The sequence below is a fragment of the Halichoeres trimaculatus genome, unplaced genomic scaffold (genome assembly GCF_033239565.1).
Source record: "Halichoeres trimaculatus isolate MK-OKI-2021-1 unplaced genomic scaffold, fHalTri1.1 fHalTri1_scaffold_8, whole genome shotgun sequence".
Classification (NCBI taxonomy): domain Eukaryota; kingdom Metazoa; phylum Chordata; class Actinopteri; order Labriformes; family Labridae; genus Halichoeres; species Halichoeres trimaculatus.
This window is the reverse complement of record NW_027437186.1, coordinates 8,294,906-8,310,656: the sequence shown is the minus strand read 5'-3', so window position 1 is coordinate 8,310,656 and position 15,751 is coordinate 8,294,906. Positions and strand designations below refer to the sequence as shown.

The 15,751-nt window shown below is 42.5% G+C and overlaps 2 protein-coding genes across 4 annotated transcripts in view; both read right to left on the bottom strand.

The window, feature by feature from the left end:
- Window positions 1-1,990: 1,990 nt before the first annotated feature.
- On the bottom strand, window positions 1,991-8,801 carry prph2b (peripherin 2b (retinal degeneration, slow)). Of its 2 annotated transcripts, XM_074675378.1 has the most exons (4): window positions 8,221-8,801; window positions 6,606-6,852; window positions 5,805-5,828; window positions 1,991-3,896 (listed from the first exon to the last, which is right to left on the bottom strand). In XM_074675378.1, exons 1-4 carry the CDS (start codon window positions 8,799-8,801, stop codon window positions 3,720-3,722), a joined length of 1,029 nt encoding a protein of 342 aa, XP_074531479.1. In that variant the 3' UTR covers window positions 1,991-3,719. The 2 variants fall into 2 exon arrangements, with proteins under 2 accessions (XP_074531479.1, XP_074531478.1); XM_074675377.1 differs by lacking the exon at window positions 5,805-5,828 and having other exon boundaries at window positions 1,991-3,920.
- A 5,178-nt stretch (window positions 8,802-13,979) lies between these two features.
- ubr2 (ubiquitin protein ligase E3 component n-recognin 2) overlaps window positions 13,980-15,751 on the bottom strand; it is a 35,731-nt gene continuing 33,959 nt past the window's right edge. For both annotated transcript variants that reach the window (XM_074675357.1, XM_074675358.1), the window contains exons 45-46: window positions 15,650-15,751; window positions 13,980-15,448 (exon numbers count right to left, since the gene is read on the bottom strand). In XM_074675357.1, coding sequence (XP_074531458.1) covers window positions 15,307-15,448; window positions 15,650-15,751 — 244 coding nt within the window. In that variant the 3' untranslated portion in view covers window positions 13,980-15,306. The remainder of the gene's footprint in view (window positions 15,449-15,649) is intronic.

Below are 15,751 nucleotides of genomic sequence, written 5' to 3'. Positions count from 1 at the left end.
CTTTTCCTTCTTCTTCTTTAAAGGGCTTACAAATGACAAATACAATATTGGCTTACTGCTCTTACTGCTGTGCAATAAGTGTGTGTGTGTTGCGTGCTGCCTTTAAAGGATTTGGATCACCTCAGGTTCAACCTAATCTCATCACAGCTGCTGCTAAGAATACACACACACACACACACACACACACACACACACACACACACACACACACACACACACACACACACACACACACACACACACACACACACAGAAGTCAGAAGTGGCGCTGGATGTCAGACATGTTAAGATTCAGATCTCATCCTGTAGGCCAGAGGTGGAGGTGGAGGTTCTCAGAGCAGATAACCACACCTCAGGAAAAATAAATATCTCAAAGCTCCTGTAAGACGTTTTCAGCTGATTACAAAACAGATAAATACTGACTCTCAGGCAAACCAGACCACCGGCTCTGATGCTGTGTGATTCTTTAAAGTCTTTTTTAATGCCTGGTCCTGCTGCTGGAGTCAGTGTCACACTGCAGAAAGCCTTTGTTCACAGAGAGCGGTTCAGTATTGTTAGCGTTAGCCTCATAGCATAAGTGCCTGAGTCAAAGGAATCTAAAGTAAATAAGTTACAACTAATATTTAAGATACATAACATTATTTAAGAACATAATATTACAAATATAAATATTAATAAAAAATAAGTATATAAATACATTAACAATATGTTTTATCTTTCTGGAAAGCTTAAGATATGACCCAAGGTAATTATGCTATGAGGCTAACCATACGACTGGAACATGTCACAACCGACATGTTTGGTCACATTCATCCATCTACAAAGCAAAAACTGAAATCTAATCAAGTGTTTATGCCTTTTTATTTTGAAAAACAGTACTATCAGACTGATTTGACTCAATATAAGCCACATTTCCCCGACAAGGACAGGAAAGAGTCTTATTTAAAGACATTAAAAGAAGGGGGAAAAAAATGAAGCCTGGATTTTCTCACAGCTAAATTCTTGAAAAGAAAAAATAAAGTCTTAATACAAGAACCTAGGCAAGTGCAAATTTCTACTACATTTGTAGTTTTTCTTCATTCTTTTCAAGCAATTCAGTCCTCGTTTGTTTTTGTTTTTTTTTCTAATATCTTAAAATAAAACATTTTTTGGACTTGTCAGGTGGATGAGTTTCATGTTAAGTTTAATAAAACAATTTAAAAAGATAAGACAAAAACTTGGTAGGATTCAGTTTTTGAAGTTTCTATCTATCTATCTATCTATCTGTCTATCTATCTATCTATCTATCTATCTATCTATCTATCTATCTATCTATCTATCTATCTATCTATCTATCTATCTATCTATCTGTCTATCTGTCTGTCTGTCTGTCTGTCTGTCTGTCTATCTATCTATCTGTCTGTCTGTCCGTCCGTCCGTCCGTCCGTCCGTCCGTCCGTCCGTCCGTCCGTCCGTCCATCCATCCATCCATCCATCCATCCATCCATCCATCCATCCATCCATCCATCCATCTATCTATCTATCTATCTATCTATCTATCTATCTATCTATCTATCTATCTATCTATCTATCTATCTATCTATCATCTATCTATCTATCGAGTCGTGACACTGGTTTCAGGTTGAACTTGTCCTTTAAAGGACCCCCACCCCTCGGCCCCCCTGGGTGTCCCTCTGCGTCACGGCCACTGTCCTTGGCCCTCGGCTGACACGGGCAGTTAATCTGCTCCTCTAAGCTCATTTGATGCTGATCTGCTCAAATGCTGTTAACCACCTGCACACGCTGTAAGTCAGAGGGAGGGCTGGACGCTGTGAGACAATGGCGGGGAGTAAAACACCTCTCAGGGTTTGATGAGCAGAAATACAGAAATATGACAAGCTGAAGAAGTATCTGGAAGTTTGTGTCCAGGGCCTCTTTTCTCCTGAACTACGACAAAATGACAAAAACAAACTCTATTTGTTTGATTTATTTTTAAAAGTTGTGTCTTTATTATATTTACATTTACTATGAACACAGTTTTACCCCTCAGTACATCTATATACAACCCAATATATACCTGTGCGCACACCTGTATCTGTTTAAACCTTTGTATAGTCCTGTTTATTATAGCTCTCACTCATGTGCATATCTACCTGTGTACACATCTGTACATACACGTCCAGAGACGGCGCTGATGAGTTTATAAAAGATGAAATCAGACAGTTCAGTGTCATTCACAATCTTTTTTATAGGTATTATCATACACAGCGGAGCGACTACAAGCTCCGACCAACCCACAACAACTGTCTGAAAACTTTACAACTGTCCTTAAAGCAAGAAAAACAGAAACATACAAATAGAACAACCTGCCACAGACGACTGAAATACTCTGATAGTCCTACACAGCTTATCTGACGTTACCTCTGTACCACTGAACACACACCAGATTCACACTCACACTCTCTGATGCAGCTTCCTGTCAGTTACACTGAGTAAACGCTGAGTACCGGATGAACCTCCTCATCAAAGTGTGTGTGTTGGTTTGGCGGTGGCGTTGTTAGAGTATAAAAAAGTTCCTGTTGCAGTCTGAACCAGCGTCACTCTGACAGGGAACCAGACGGCCACAACTGGACTCTATGTCCCTGAGCTCAGTCTGCGAGTTCAGCCCTGACCCAACACGCTCTACCAATCACATTAAGGTAACAGATGTTAGCATCAGCCAATAAACAGCAGAGGCTGTGATCGTACACAAAGCACACAAACAAACCCTGACAGTACAGACTGTGAGATGTTTCCTGTGGACATAAAAACAAAAGCTTCTCTCTAGTAAAAAAACAAACAGTGAGCTGAATGAGCCTTCCTACTCCATGGACTTCTACCTGTACGCCCTCTGCTTTGACTTCAGTATAAACCCTCTTCTCCCTGAGTATTTACTCTGTAAACACCTGTTTTTGTTTTTTTTTCTTCACCTGGTTATCCAGATATTTGGCCGTCTGTTTCCGAGTCAGCAGGTGTAGCAGAAGTCAGTGAAGACCGATAGTCTGACCCACAGATATCAAACTGTGATGTAAAACAGATGATGATTAAGAAGTTAGTCACATGACGGTAAGGATGTTTGGCAGGAATCCTTTAGATTTGTTTATAATAAATGTTTAAAGTAACTTAGTCGGGGTTTGATATCTGTGAGTCGATGGACGGCCAGCTGATCACAGATCAGTGCTGTGCTGTGAAAGTAGAGACAGCTGTGAACTCTTTCAGGCCTGTTGGTGTCTGACAGGAAACACACACACGTTTAGGGGGATGTGAGGAGAGGTCAATTAGATTTTGAATGTTTTAAGATAATAATGATAATAACAAATTTAAAACCCAGGCGTTGTATTTACAGCAGTAGGTTTCTGTTCCTCCGGTTAAAAATAAACTCTGTTCAACATATTTACAGAATGGAAAACATTCACAGTAACTTCAAACAGCTTGTTCACTTTGAATTGGTGTGTGTGTGTGTGTGTGTGTGTGTGTGTGTGTGTGTGTGTGAGTGTGTGTGTGTGTGTGTGTGTGTGTGTGTGTGTGTGTGTGTGTGTGTGTGTGTGTGTGTAAGACTAGTACACATGTTGTGAAACTCATGTATGATGGCGTATGAACAGATGGTGGAGGAGACCTCTACTCTCGTGCTCCCTGTTATCAGTGGGAGAGGTTGGGGGGAGAGGGGGGAGACCTCAGTCCTTGGTTGGGGGTCAGGGCTCTCAGGTGGCCTCCTGTGCGTCTCCTCCCTCCTCCACCTGGTTTCCTTTTCCTAGAGTCTTCAGCTTGGTGAGGCAGTCGGTGAGCGTCTCCTTCACACCTTTCTCCAGCAGCCAGCCCTCGCTCTCACACTCCGGGTTCTCCGGGTCCTCCATCGTCTCCAGAGCCGTGGTCAGGTACTTTAAGCCGGCCATGTCTACGGACTGGAACACACACACACACACACACACACACACATGTAAGTTTTGTTGATAGCCTGTAAATGTTGGCTGCAGATGTGGCTCAGAGGTAAAGTGGATTACAGTGCACAGAGTAGATGGGATGTCAGGCTAAACTGAATTGAAACAGTCCGGTCTGTGGAGGATTCTCTAAGTCATCAACTGCTCCCACACAATCACAGCCACTGATAGAATAAAGTTACATATATACTAATCACCAACATTTCCAACATAATCTCAAGGATCAACGTGTTTGTCTTTTATGACATTTGTTCTCCTGGCTGCTGAACTGAGACAGAGCGAGTGAACCGTACATCCCCCTTTGAAGGCGCTGTCAAAATGCGTGTGAGTGAAACAATCGAGAAGGAGGTTTTATACATGAGACCTTTCACTGAAGGAGCTCCTAACTCCCTTTAACTCCCTAACCCTAGCTCAAACCCAACAACCTTAACCCTAAACCTACAGGCCGTACACTTGACCCTATCCCTATCCCTAAACCTAATGAGAACTAACCCTAACTCTAAACCCTGAACCCCAACCCTAACCTTAACTCTAACCAGAACCAGAACCTGAACCTTACTGGCTCTCACTTCTTGCTATTTCCTTCTGTGACCAAATAAAGGACTAACAATGACTTTCTGGACATGCAGTTGAAGAGAGCTGTGGACTGTTTTTTACACTGAAATCACACATTTTTAGCGTTTAACTCTCCCTGCTGAGACTCCAATGGAGCTCAGGATGTTTAAGACACACAGGGGTGCAGAGGAGGTTAAACCTGGGGCTGGTGTAAGACGATGAGGCTTTCTAAGAGGAGACATAAGCTGTGCCTCTCTCCTCTCTCTCATTGTAAACTAAGTGTGATCTCTGCTGAATAAGCTGGAGGAGCTAACAGAGTCAGAGTTTGGGGAATGTGATGGTGTGCCTTACAGAAACATGGCCGCATCAGGATATTCTTGACCACACAACACATTAAATAATAAAAAAAGGCATGGAGCTTAACTGCTTTTTATGCACATATGGCCAACTCACATGTAAACTGTGACCAGAGTCTTTGACTCATCAGACTTAAAAAAAAAAAAAAGAATACACAAACTGATTCCACGAATTAGGAGCTTAAAAGACCAAACTGCAAACATGTTGATTATTTCTGGAGTCTAACATGAGCTCTGTGGGGCTTCAGTCACGTTTGGAGCCAGCCTATAGAGGCTGCTTGAGGAACTGCAGTTTTCAGCACTGTGACATTAGTGCGATTGTTTAACTTGGCTGTTTGCATCTCAGCAGCAGTGAAAGTCATCTCATGTCACAGACCAATAAAATCTATAAAGGAAAAATATTAGGGTATAGATTTTTCTTGATAGAAGTAATAAGTTCATCAAGCCTGGCCTGAGGAGATGATATCAGGTTATAACAGGACTGACACAAACTGTTAAATACAGTGATATAAATTTATGTCCATGTGGAGAAAGTGAAGTTTCTGTGCTGAGATGAACAAAGGCTCTGAGAACGTGGCAGCATACAAACAGAGTGATTGAGTTCAGGATGTTGTTCTTAAATCCGCTGCCTGTCGTGACTCTTCAGGTCAAACTTGTTGTTCTGACCCTAATAACAAATTGCTTTTCACTGTCAGGAACTGTCCCTCATCCTTTATCTTCCCAGAATGCAACCTGCTGCTGCTGTGGGCAGATTAAACCCCCCAAAATAGTTCTTGATCCTCAGTGAGCCTGAGCAACGTTCTTAAGCACGGCCGCCCCGGCAGCTGATCCACCGCTGAGTCCTGAGTCAACTCTAACGTGGTGGACTGAGAGTGGACTGAGAGTCTTCTGATGTTCCCACAGAAACCTCCCACACAGCAGGTCCTGATGCTTTGACCTGAGCACTGAGCTGGACAGAGCACTTTGGAGTGCAGGCTGATGAAAGGATGGATGCAACATGAGTTTATAACTGATGGATAAACTGAGGAGTGTCTCACTGTGTTCAAACTTTGAGACTGGCTTAAAAAATCCTGGTTTTGGTTTATAAATGAAAAATCTTTTAAACCATGTGATAAATTGATACTACCTTCCATTTGGAGTCCAGTTATGTGAAGTCTGAAGATTATTCTTCTGTGTTTGTCATGAAGAGCAGCTCCTTCAGCGCTAATGCTAATCACCTGCTAATCAATTATGCAGTTAACCTGGTGCATTTAAGGTCACTTCAGTTAATTTACTGCAGGTGTGCTCCCTTTATCTTGTTTCAAATCATAAGATTAAGCTGAGAATATATCCTGTGTTCACCTCCAGGACAAATTCCCCTCGAATTAGAAATGACAGGTGAGGCACAGCTCACCTGAACAAAAGTGGTCACGTGTTCCCGGCTGAGGCTGCGGGGCTGTCAGAAACAGACCTGGTTCATCACTTTCCAGTCAACACTATATGAAGATTTCTGATCGTTTACAGCCTGTCTGAGGTGTTGTGGAAAAGAGCTTTTGGAAGAGGGAGGGACAATCCTTCTGTTTTATGCTAAGCTAATTTTTACAGATGCTAGTTGTAGCTAATTCTTACAGACACAATATCAGGAAAAGCGAATTACTTCACTAGAAGAACTCTCCCTTTCGACATTTGGTGCTGATTGGCTGCTGTTGGTGCTTATTGGCTGCTGATTGGCTGACGCTGCTCGTGGGCGTATCCTTACCTCCAGGATGATGGTGGCAAAGATTAGCACTCCGATGCTCGACATCATGCTGCTGAAGTAAGAGAAGAGAGCCTCCCGGCAGCCGCGGGTCCAGATGTTGAGCTCCTCGATGCGGTGGTCGTAGTCGTAGTGAGCGGTGTTGTTGGTCAGGTGATGCTGAATGCAGGGCCGAGGGGAGCCGGGGTTACAGCAGCTGAACGGTACGCTGTCCATCAGGTACTTCCCCTCCACGTTACTGAGGACCCGACTGCAGACAGACATTCAGAGTTCAGCTTTAGAGGACGTAAAAGCCACACATTGAGTTCTTTAATCACAGCTGTACCACCAGGACGTCTATCAGGAAAAAAAACTACTGATGGATTTGTTCTGCATTCATTCTTTCATCAGTATTAAAGACAGGTCACAGCTTATAAACATGTATGTAAATGATAAAGTCCTAGTATAGGACCCTGATGCATGCCAGAGGAAACATGATGGCAGCATCCTCCTCCTCTGTGCCTTATAAACCCTCAGAGCAGACACAGCCATCATGTTGGCAGTTTTAAAGACTTCCTCTGTCATCACAGCAGACTCAGAGTGACAGCACCCTGGGGTCAGCAGAGGTCAGCAGGTCAATATGAGCAAAGATCTTAAAGGGTTAGGGTGACCTTTGTGACTCTGGATCACACTCTAACAAATCATAAAACCTGATTCAAAGTCACATCTTTGTCTATAGTTTCCAGCAGAGACGCTGGGTCCAAAGTGTCTCCTGAGAGTGACGGACAGAAATAAGACTGGGCGTGTCCTGAAGCTGACAGCAAGGTTAAGATTGGATGATGGGAAATAATCATCTCAGAGACAGAGTAATATCTTTTAAGTGCATTAGCACAGAAACGGGACACGGAAACACGCAAAAACCCAACATGACATGTTTCTGACTGTCAGTGGGAAATTACACTATCATCATGATCAGATTGTGATTTTTATCATGTTTGTCATTTCGTCAGACGTTTTGGTGAAGATTTGACGTTAAGTGACTAAAGTTTAACCTTCATGTAAGCTGCAGCTCGCTTGAGATAAGATCCTGACGGATTATAGACTTAAGAAGGGGAAGCCAGTACATCGACCTCCTGCACGGTAACTTTTACCCACTTAATTCCCTCATTTATCCTCCACTGACCCGTTTTAACAAAACTCTCTCCCTCTCTGTGTGTGGGCTCGCTGAGCTCTGTGATTCAGCTGAAAAAACTCCCCCCCACTCCAACGCTGGAGGTTTGAATCAGGATTTTCTCATTAGGAAGCTCAGAGATGATCCCAGTTTGTGCTCTCAGTGACCCGAGGTAGAAAAAGAGGCCACGCTCCGAGGAAGGCAGATGAAATATTAGATAACTTTCCTGGAGAGTCCTGCTCAGTCCAAAGTTTTTATCAGATCAACAAAACAACATCGGTCTCTGCGTTCAGCATCTTGATTCAGATCTTAGTATCTTTTCTTAAAGAGACCTACACGAGAGGATGGACTGAGTTTAAGGTTGATTACTACCAGAATCACCGCTCTAACACTTTCCCTCCAGTCGACCACCTGGTGGCCCACCTGTGCCGGCTGTTCCCGGTCTCTCAGTTGTCCCCGTGTACTCACTCTTTGACCGCATCGTTGCTCATGTCCAGGTATCGGTTGCTGATCCACTGCACCTCAAACCAGTCCCTGTAGTTGTTGTTCCCACAGCAGCGAAACTCGATCTGTGTCATGTCAAGCGTCCTCTTCATGAAGCAGCGTCCTGGCGTGTCCGTGTCCTTGTAGAACTTGATGCTGTTCTTCAGGCCCTCAGCCAGCGTCAGGTACACGGCAAACTGCATCAGGAAGCAGAGCAGCCCCGTCAGCAGCAGCAGGCCGTTGAAGCCGCAGCACAGCAGCAGGTACGTCTTCAGCATCGGCTTCCACTTGGCGAATTTGATTGGGTCCAGAGAGTCGTGGCACACCTTGCCTCCGAAGGCGTTGACCCCGCAGGCCAACAAACCAACCAGGATCAGCAGGTTGGGCACTAAGTGACTCTCGTTATTGTCCATCATCTCACTCCTTTTCCGCAGCTCGATCTTGAAAAAGATGCCGAGGCTGAAGATTAGGATCCCTACGATCACCGAGAGCCAGTAGATCATCCACAGACCCTGAGCCAGCTTCACCCGCTTCTGCAGGTTGAACTTCACCGGCATGAACGGCATCTTGAACCTAGTGTGAAATCAACACTCACTAAAGCAAACACTCAAAATCTGAAAGAAGAAGAAAACGGTTTCCTTTGGAGATCGTGGCGAGAATCCGTCCGAGTTTAGAGTTTTGATTGGTTCCAGAGAAAAGCAGCTGAATGTGACTCCACCAGAGCTCCCGGTTTTAGACCCATAATGCCGAGCTGCAGGTCAGGACAGTCCATGCTGATGAGGGGGCAGAGCGGTCTGCCATGAAATAAGAGGAAATTTTTGCACAAACGTGCCGTTTAAGCCCTCTGCTGCTCCACGCTAATATTTTTCTTGCAGAAGAAAAGGAGCAACTGAGAGTGAGCTTCAACTCGTCATCCCAAACCTCCGATCAGCTCTGATCCCATTAACAGCAGATCAGCTGCTGCCTCTAATCCCCCGACTTACTGCTAATTGGTTTGATGTTAAGCAGCATTTTCACCCTCTCGGCCTGTCACAGCTCAAAGTTCACTTCTCCTGAGGGAAGCTCTGCAGGGGGGCCTCAGACACAGGGAACAGAGAGAACAGGGACCGGTGAGGTGCTGGTTTGTCCACTCAGCACAAAGCAGGAAAAGACGAGCAGAACACCACGAAGCCTCACCTGGTCACACCTTTCTGCAGTCAACGAGTGGTAAGAAAGTGTCAGATACACTAAGATTTACACAAACTTTTCTGCTCCCTGTGGGAATCCAAATGTTCAAACAGACAAGAAAAGGCCTCCGATAATTTAGGTGATCCGTGAAGATCGGACTGATTTGACAACTTTAACATCATCACGGGGAAGATCAGAATGAAGAGGATGGTTGCTGATCCCTGTGTCAACTTCTCAGGCTGTAAGAGCTGAATGAAGACACGTCAGTCATGCTGAAAAGGGAGAGGTTTTGTAGAGCTCTTTTCTCTCCCCTTAGTTTTTTTTAGAAACAACAATCAAAGCCCCTCATTTCTGCAGCTCTACATCTGTGAACATGATGAGTCACTCAAACCATGGACTTTCCTCAGTCCCTTTGAGAAATCTTTGGCAGGGTGAGCCGACTCGACCCTGAAAGAAAGAGGAGTAAGCAGCGTGACCTCTTGGTAGTGAGGCAACCATCCAACGAGAGGTGACATAACAGTGTTTCACAGAAGTCTCACCGAGGAATTAACCCTACTGCTGCTGCCTTGAGGAGAAACTCTGTTGATTTCCTTTGATACAAACTTGATCAACATTTCAAGATCAGCTGAAAATTTTCAAGAGTTTAACTTTTGTACAGTTGGAGGCTCTGAGTTAAGTTTCAAAATGCAAAAAGAAGAAATGTGAAGACAGATGAATTGCAGTCAACAGTTAAAGTGAAACAGCCTGTTCACCAGCTGATCAAAAGCTCAAGACCAAAGCTAAAAAAAAAAAAGTGAAAATTTCTAAAATAGAAACAAAAGTTGTCCTGTTGAAAAACCCAGTCATTCCCACACAGACCAGGGCCCTCAGTCATGAAGGAGGCCCCCTGCAACATCTCCACAGAGCCAGCCGCCGTTTGACGCCCCTGACCAACCTGAAGCTCCATTGGTCCATTGAAGGAAAAAGCCCCAGATCATGATGGCGCCCCCTCCACTGTGCCGCTGTGAAAACATCTCCAGTGGGATCTCCTGGTCATGTCAGTAACGTTGAAGCCATCAGGACGTCAAGGTTCAGTCTTTTCTCCTCAGAGAATCAAACTTTCTTCACCTTTCAGTGTCTTATGTTTGATGCTCTCTGAAAAAGTCCAAACGGCGAGTTTGTGGCGTTGAAGGTGACGAGGCCTTTGAAGATGTTTAAGGACAGTCCTGGGTCTTAACGGACAGCCAATCAGATTCACCAGCTTGGTGCCAATGAAAGTTTTTTGTGTCTACCTCTGGACTTTTTTTTCATAACCCTCAGGATCTTTGAAGAAATCCAAAATGGCGGTCTCCACATGTCCAACCTCAGCAGTGATGGCGTGTTGTGAGAGGCCTTGCTGATGAAGCTCAACAATCTGACCACATTCACAGAAAGAAAGATTTTTAGTCTTTACCATCAGGAGGTCATGATGGAGAGAATACCTGACAGGAAATTACTTTGAATTTACATTTTAGAGCAGATTTTGTCTTTTAAAGGCTGTGGTCTCAAACTTTTAATCAGCTGATGAACAAACTATTTACCTTTAATTGTTGCTTGCAATAGATTTCTTTTTTTCCTTTCTTTTTTTAAATTCCATTTTATACTCTATCTGATCCGACAGTGAAATATGTAAATATTTGAAATTTATCAACTGGTCTTAAAATTTGGATCCGGTGTGTATTGAAATAGCTTGACTCTAGATAAGATGAGGTAAAGAGGTGGGTCTTTAGCTTCAGACAGACAGGCCACAGCTGTGTTAAAGAGCCAAAACTGGTAAGTTTGATGATTTTGAAAGAAAAGGGTTATGGAACCACCCCTTGTACAGAAAAGAGGTTGACTTTTAAACTTGTGTGTCAGTAGTTTCTGATGTTTCCTGCAGCCTGCAGTTTCCAGCCTCAAGTAGACGCTGAAAGAACTGTAGGTTATAGCATGTCTGCACAGGCACACAGTAAAAACAAAGCCATTTTCACCTGGACAAGCAGTTACTGTTGTCACAAGAAATGACTGCCATTCAGACTGCTCCACAGTTCTGGTTCTCATCCTCACTGTAAGGTGGGATGTGACTGCAGGGAAACCTGCATCCTCAATGTCAGGTGAGAAGGGGACTCCAGACATTTCAGCAGTGAATCAAAGTATGGGCTCAAGAAGAGGCTGTTTCTTTCTATGAAATGTTAAAAAAAATAAATGAACACAATTCAAGTGATTTAGATTTCATGAATAAAATCTTTGAGCCAGCCAAACAGAAAAACTGATGATAAATACTTCAGCAACAGGTTGGTTATGCACGTTTTTCACAAGTCCCAAGAAAGTAAAGTTTGTTATGTTACATTATGTTATGTGGTGTGATGGAAATAATTAATCATTTAGTGAATTCACTGAATGTGATCTGATCATGTTTTCAACAGATGACCTCACTAAGTCCAGACCTAAAGTATTTACTGGTTCACTGTGAGAGTATATTATATGGTTAACAACCGAACAACAAGGCACAACAACAGGAAATAGATAAAAAACAATAAAATATGGGACTCACAAGAAACATGACTATGAAAATCATTAAAAAAACAAAAGAAAAAGGAAGCATGTAGAGGTACAGATAAGTTAAAGTAAATTGTATTATGATAATATGTAGGGATGGGCACCTTTCACATTTGAAACAATTCAGTAACGATGTCCGGTACCTGGCAGTTGGTATCTGTACTTAACAGTACCAATTTTAGGTACTTATGTGTGTGTTTATGTAGCAATAAATATTTTTTAATTGTACTTGTTACTACAGACAGAATCCGGTCAGTACCTTTAAAAGTACCTAATTCAGTACCCATCCCTAGTAACATGTCATGATAATATTTTTTGTCCAAAGGCATAGTCAGACATCTTCAAAGAGAACTTTAAATTCATTCAGTTCAGTGTAAGCAATGAGAGTTTTCAGGCATTTCTTTCATTTTGAGGATTTCTTTCTTTTTCTTTCTTTCTTTCTTTCTTTCTTTCTTTCTTTCTTTCTTTCTTTCTTTCTTTCTTTCTTTCTTTCTCCAAACAAAAGTTATAATATTGCCTCCTGTGAGAGGAGCCCGGGGTAGGAAGTTGGATGAAATTTAGCGCTGACCTCCCTCCAAACTGAATGTCATACCCAGCTAGGAGGATGTAACCCAGGGGTCACCAACATGGTGCCAGTGGGCGCCTGGGTGCCCGCAAGAACCACTTAAGGTGCCCGCGGGAGTGATCCAAAAAATAGCACTGGTCACAAAGGAGCTCCTTACTACTATCATTGTTGTGTAAATCATTGTAATATAATTACCATTGACCTGTAAGCAGTCTCTTCACATAGTATTACCATGCTTTGATAAATGTTGTTAAAAAATGATCTGTGCAATTTTGTTCAGAAAGTTTCTGTCAGACACGTAGCCCTTCATGCCACTCATTACCCGTGAGGTAGCTCTCGGTCTAAAAAAGGTTGGTGACCCCTGATGTAACCTAATACTATTACTCCAGTCACTGTGCCCTAGGCCCTTCTTTGTATACTTTTCGAGTAAATAAAACCTGTAATTTCACTTTAACTTAAGTGTTGTACTTTTCTACATACATAAGTTTCAACAGTCAGAGTTCAAAAAAAAGAAGAAGTACAATGTAAAATAAAAGTAAAATGAAAAAACAACAGAACAAAAAAAAACAACAACAACAAACAATAAATCAGAAATGATTCAAGCTGTCCATCATCAGTGTTCCTGCAGCTGATTGGCTGACGTCTCTGGTCCAGTGATCAGGTGAACTAACGTAGAGGAGAAGAAGAACACGCTGCTCAGGCTGGAATCATAACAAATTCTTTCTCAGGTTGGTCCCTCTAACTGCCCAGAGAAACAGAGATTTGATAAAGCTGACTCCTCTTTCTAACCACAGTCAGATCAAAATGTGAGAATAAACTGATTCTGATCACAACAAGCTGTCCTGCAATCTGGACACACTTCACAGTGAACTCTCTGAACTCACAGCAGGTTGCGACTTGATGTAGGGAGCATCTACAAAGTGTGAAATAAAAACAAAGAGTAAACTTAAATATTCAGGAACTTCAACATAAATCTGTGTTGTTCTCACATTAATGTTGGTTAGACTTCAACGATCAGCACAGGAAGAGACTTTCTGGCTGCATTTGGAGCTCAGATCTCACTGACTCCTCACTCCAAAAGACAAAACCAAAGTCACTCTCTATAAGCCATCATCTTTAAATTCTTAAACTATTTTTGATTTTTTTTTTGCAGGAACTCTTTTCTTCCAGATAAAATTCAAGTATGATCAGTCAATAGTGGGTGAATTTTTTTTTTTCAGTATAACCATCAAATACACTATAATATTATTCATTTTCTGAAGCATATAATAAAGCCCACATCATAGATGCAGACTATGCTACAGAGACTGTTTTGTTTCTGATGATTATCTTTGTTGTAAATTAAATGTAGTTTTTGCAAGTGTCTGTCGTTCATGTGCCAAGATTTCCAAAGGTAAAACTTTACTAATGAATAATTAAAGACAAAGTTCTTTTCAAGTTTTTATTTGTTTTGTTATTCTTATACAATAATGTACATAAGTCATTTTTACAAAAATTCACATATTAACAAGTCAGCTGTGGGAGATGATGCAGCGGGAGAAGCAACATGCCGTGAAGACGTCTGCTGATCTGAAAATGTTTGTATCTAAACGCGTGAGCAGAAAGTCTAAAACGAGAAAGAAAAGGATTTGAAGACTTCCTCTCAGATTTTATTTCAAACTAATAAATAAATAAATAAATGGAGGACATGTCTGTGTTTCTGTGTGTTCAGGATGTCTGAATCGAACTCCGCAAACTAAAAGAAAACAGAAACACATCCAACCCAGTTTGACATCAATGACCTCAAACAAAAGCATCAAGTCTCCTTAAAAAAAAAATAAAATAAAACAACCAATGAAACTTAAAAAGTGAAGCAGATATCTGATCTGCCTGATTCCTAACCAACACACACACCTCTGATATGTCGTCTGATATGTCTGATCAATAAGACACAACATCTGATTCATATGACTGTAAGAAATATTCCTCTTTCCACTCGTCGCTTCACCTGCTTCCATCTCTGCTGCACAGGACGCACTTTGTGGAAATGCTTGAAAACAAACTCTTATTCAAACTTAAACTCAGGAATAAAAACAGAGGCGGCCATAGAAAAAGATTCCTACTGTCTCCAGACCGTCTCAATTCACCAACACATGAAAAAAAGACTAAATAAGGAATTAAATAATAAATTATGCTCCACAGTTCCTCCTCTTTAGGCCAATAACACAATGTAAAGCAATCATTTCTCAGGTTTCAGCTCCTTCCCCCCAAAGTCAACAAGCCTCAGCAGCTGCTGACGTGTGTGTGATAACATGGAGGTTTTCAAAAGGCCACCTTTTCTTTTTCCACCCAATCTGCCAATAGAAAACAGAGGTTATATTCATTATAAACTAAAGACAAACAGTTCAGCGTCAGTCCATCTCAGACTGACAGCAGCAGGTCAGCGCTGCTCACACTTGATATTCCTGCTGATCTCTGGTTTTCCAAAAACTAAGTTCAAAATAAAAAGTAAACTTCCTCAAAACTTCCTTTAGACACTCCTGTAACTTCCTGACTCTAAGCAGAAGCAGCAAAAGTGGAGTTAGTTTTATTGCCTCTCCCACCTTGATGAGAGGTCAAAGGTAAGAAGCCTCCATTAAACAGAAACCAAAAAGCCCGGAGTCCAAAAAAACATCCCTGAAAGCTGATCTGAGCTCAGCGCTGGGAAGCTGATTAGTCGAGGAGGAGTTGGTTTTAAGAGGAGGCAGGGCCAAGGTGGACAGCCAATCACCAGCCGGGGTTCTGAGCGCGTGCAGAGCAGAACGTTACAGGTGCTGCCAGTCGATAGCAACCAGCGTCTGATTGGCCTCCTGGGCGTGACCAATGACCTCTGCCACGCCGTGCTGACGCCACAGACGCTCGATCTTCCTGTAGCGCTCCAAACACAGATGTAGGGGGTTCCCCCGCCTGTGCACACACACAAACACACACACACACACATTCACAAATAAGTATTCCATTTATAACACAGGTACTGGAGTCTACTGACTGCAGGGTTAGACAATATAACACATCTACCATGCAGCTTGTATCAGTGTGTGTGGGCAGTAGTGTGTGTATATGTCTGTTCATTACTTTTCATTTGTGCATGTGTGTGTGTTCACCTACTTTAGGCCCTGGTCTGTCTCTCCGTAGTCATCCAGGTAGGGTGGAGGATAGAAACAGCCCTTTGTTTTACCTGCTACAAACAACACCTGGCTCTCTCTGACC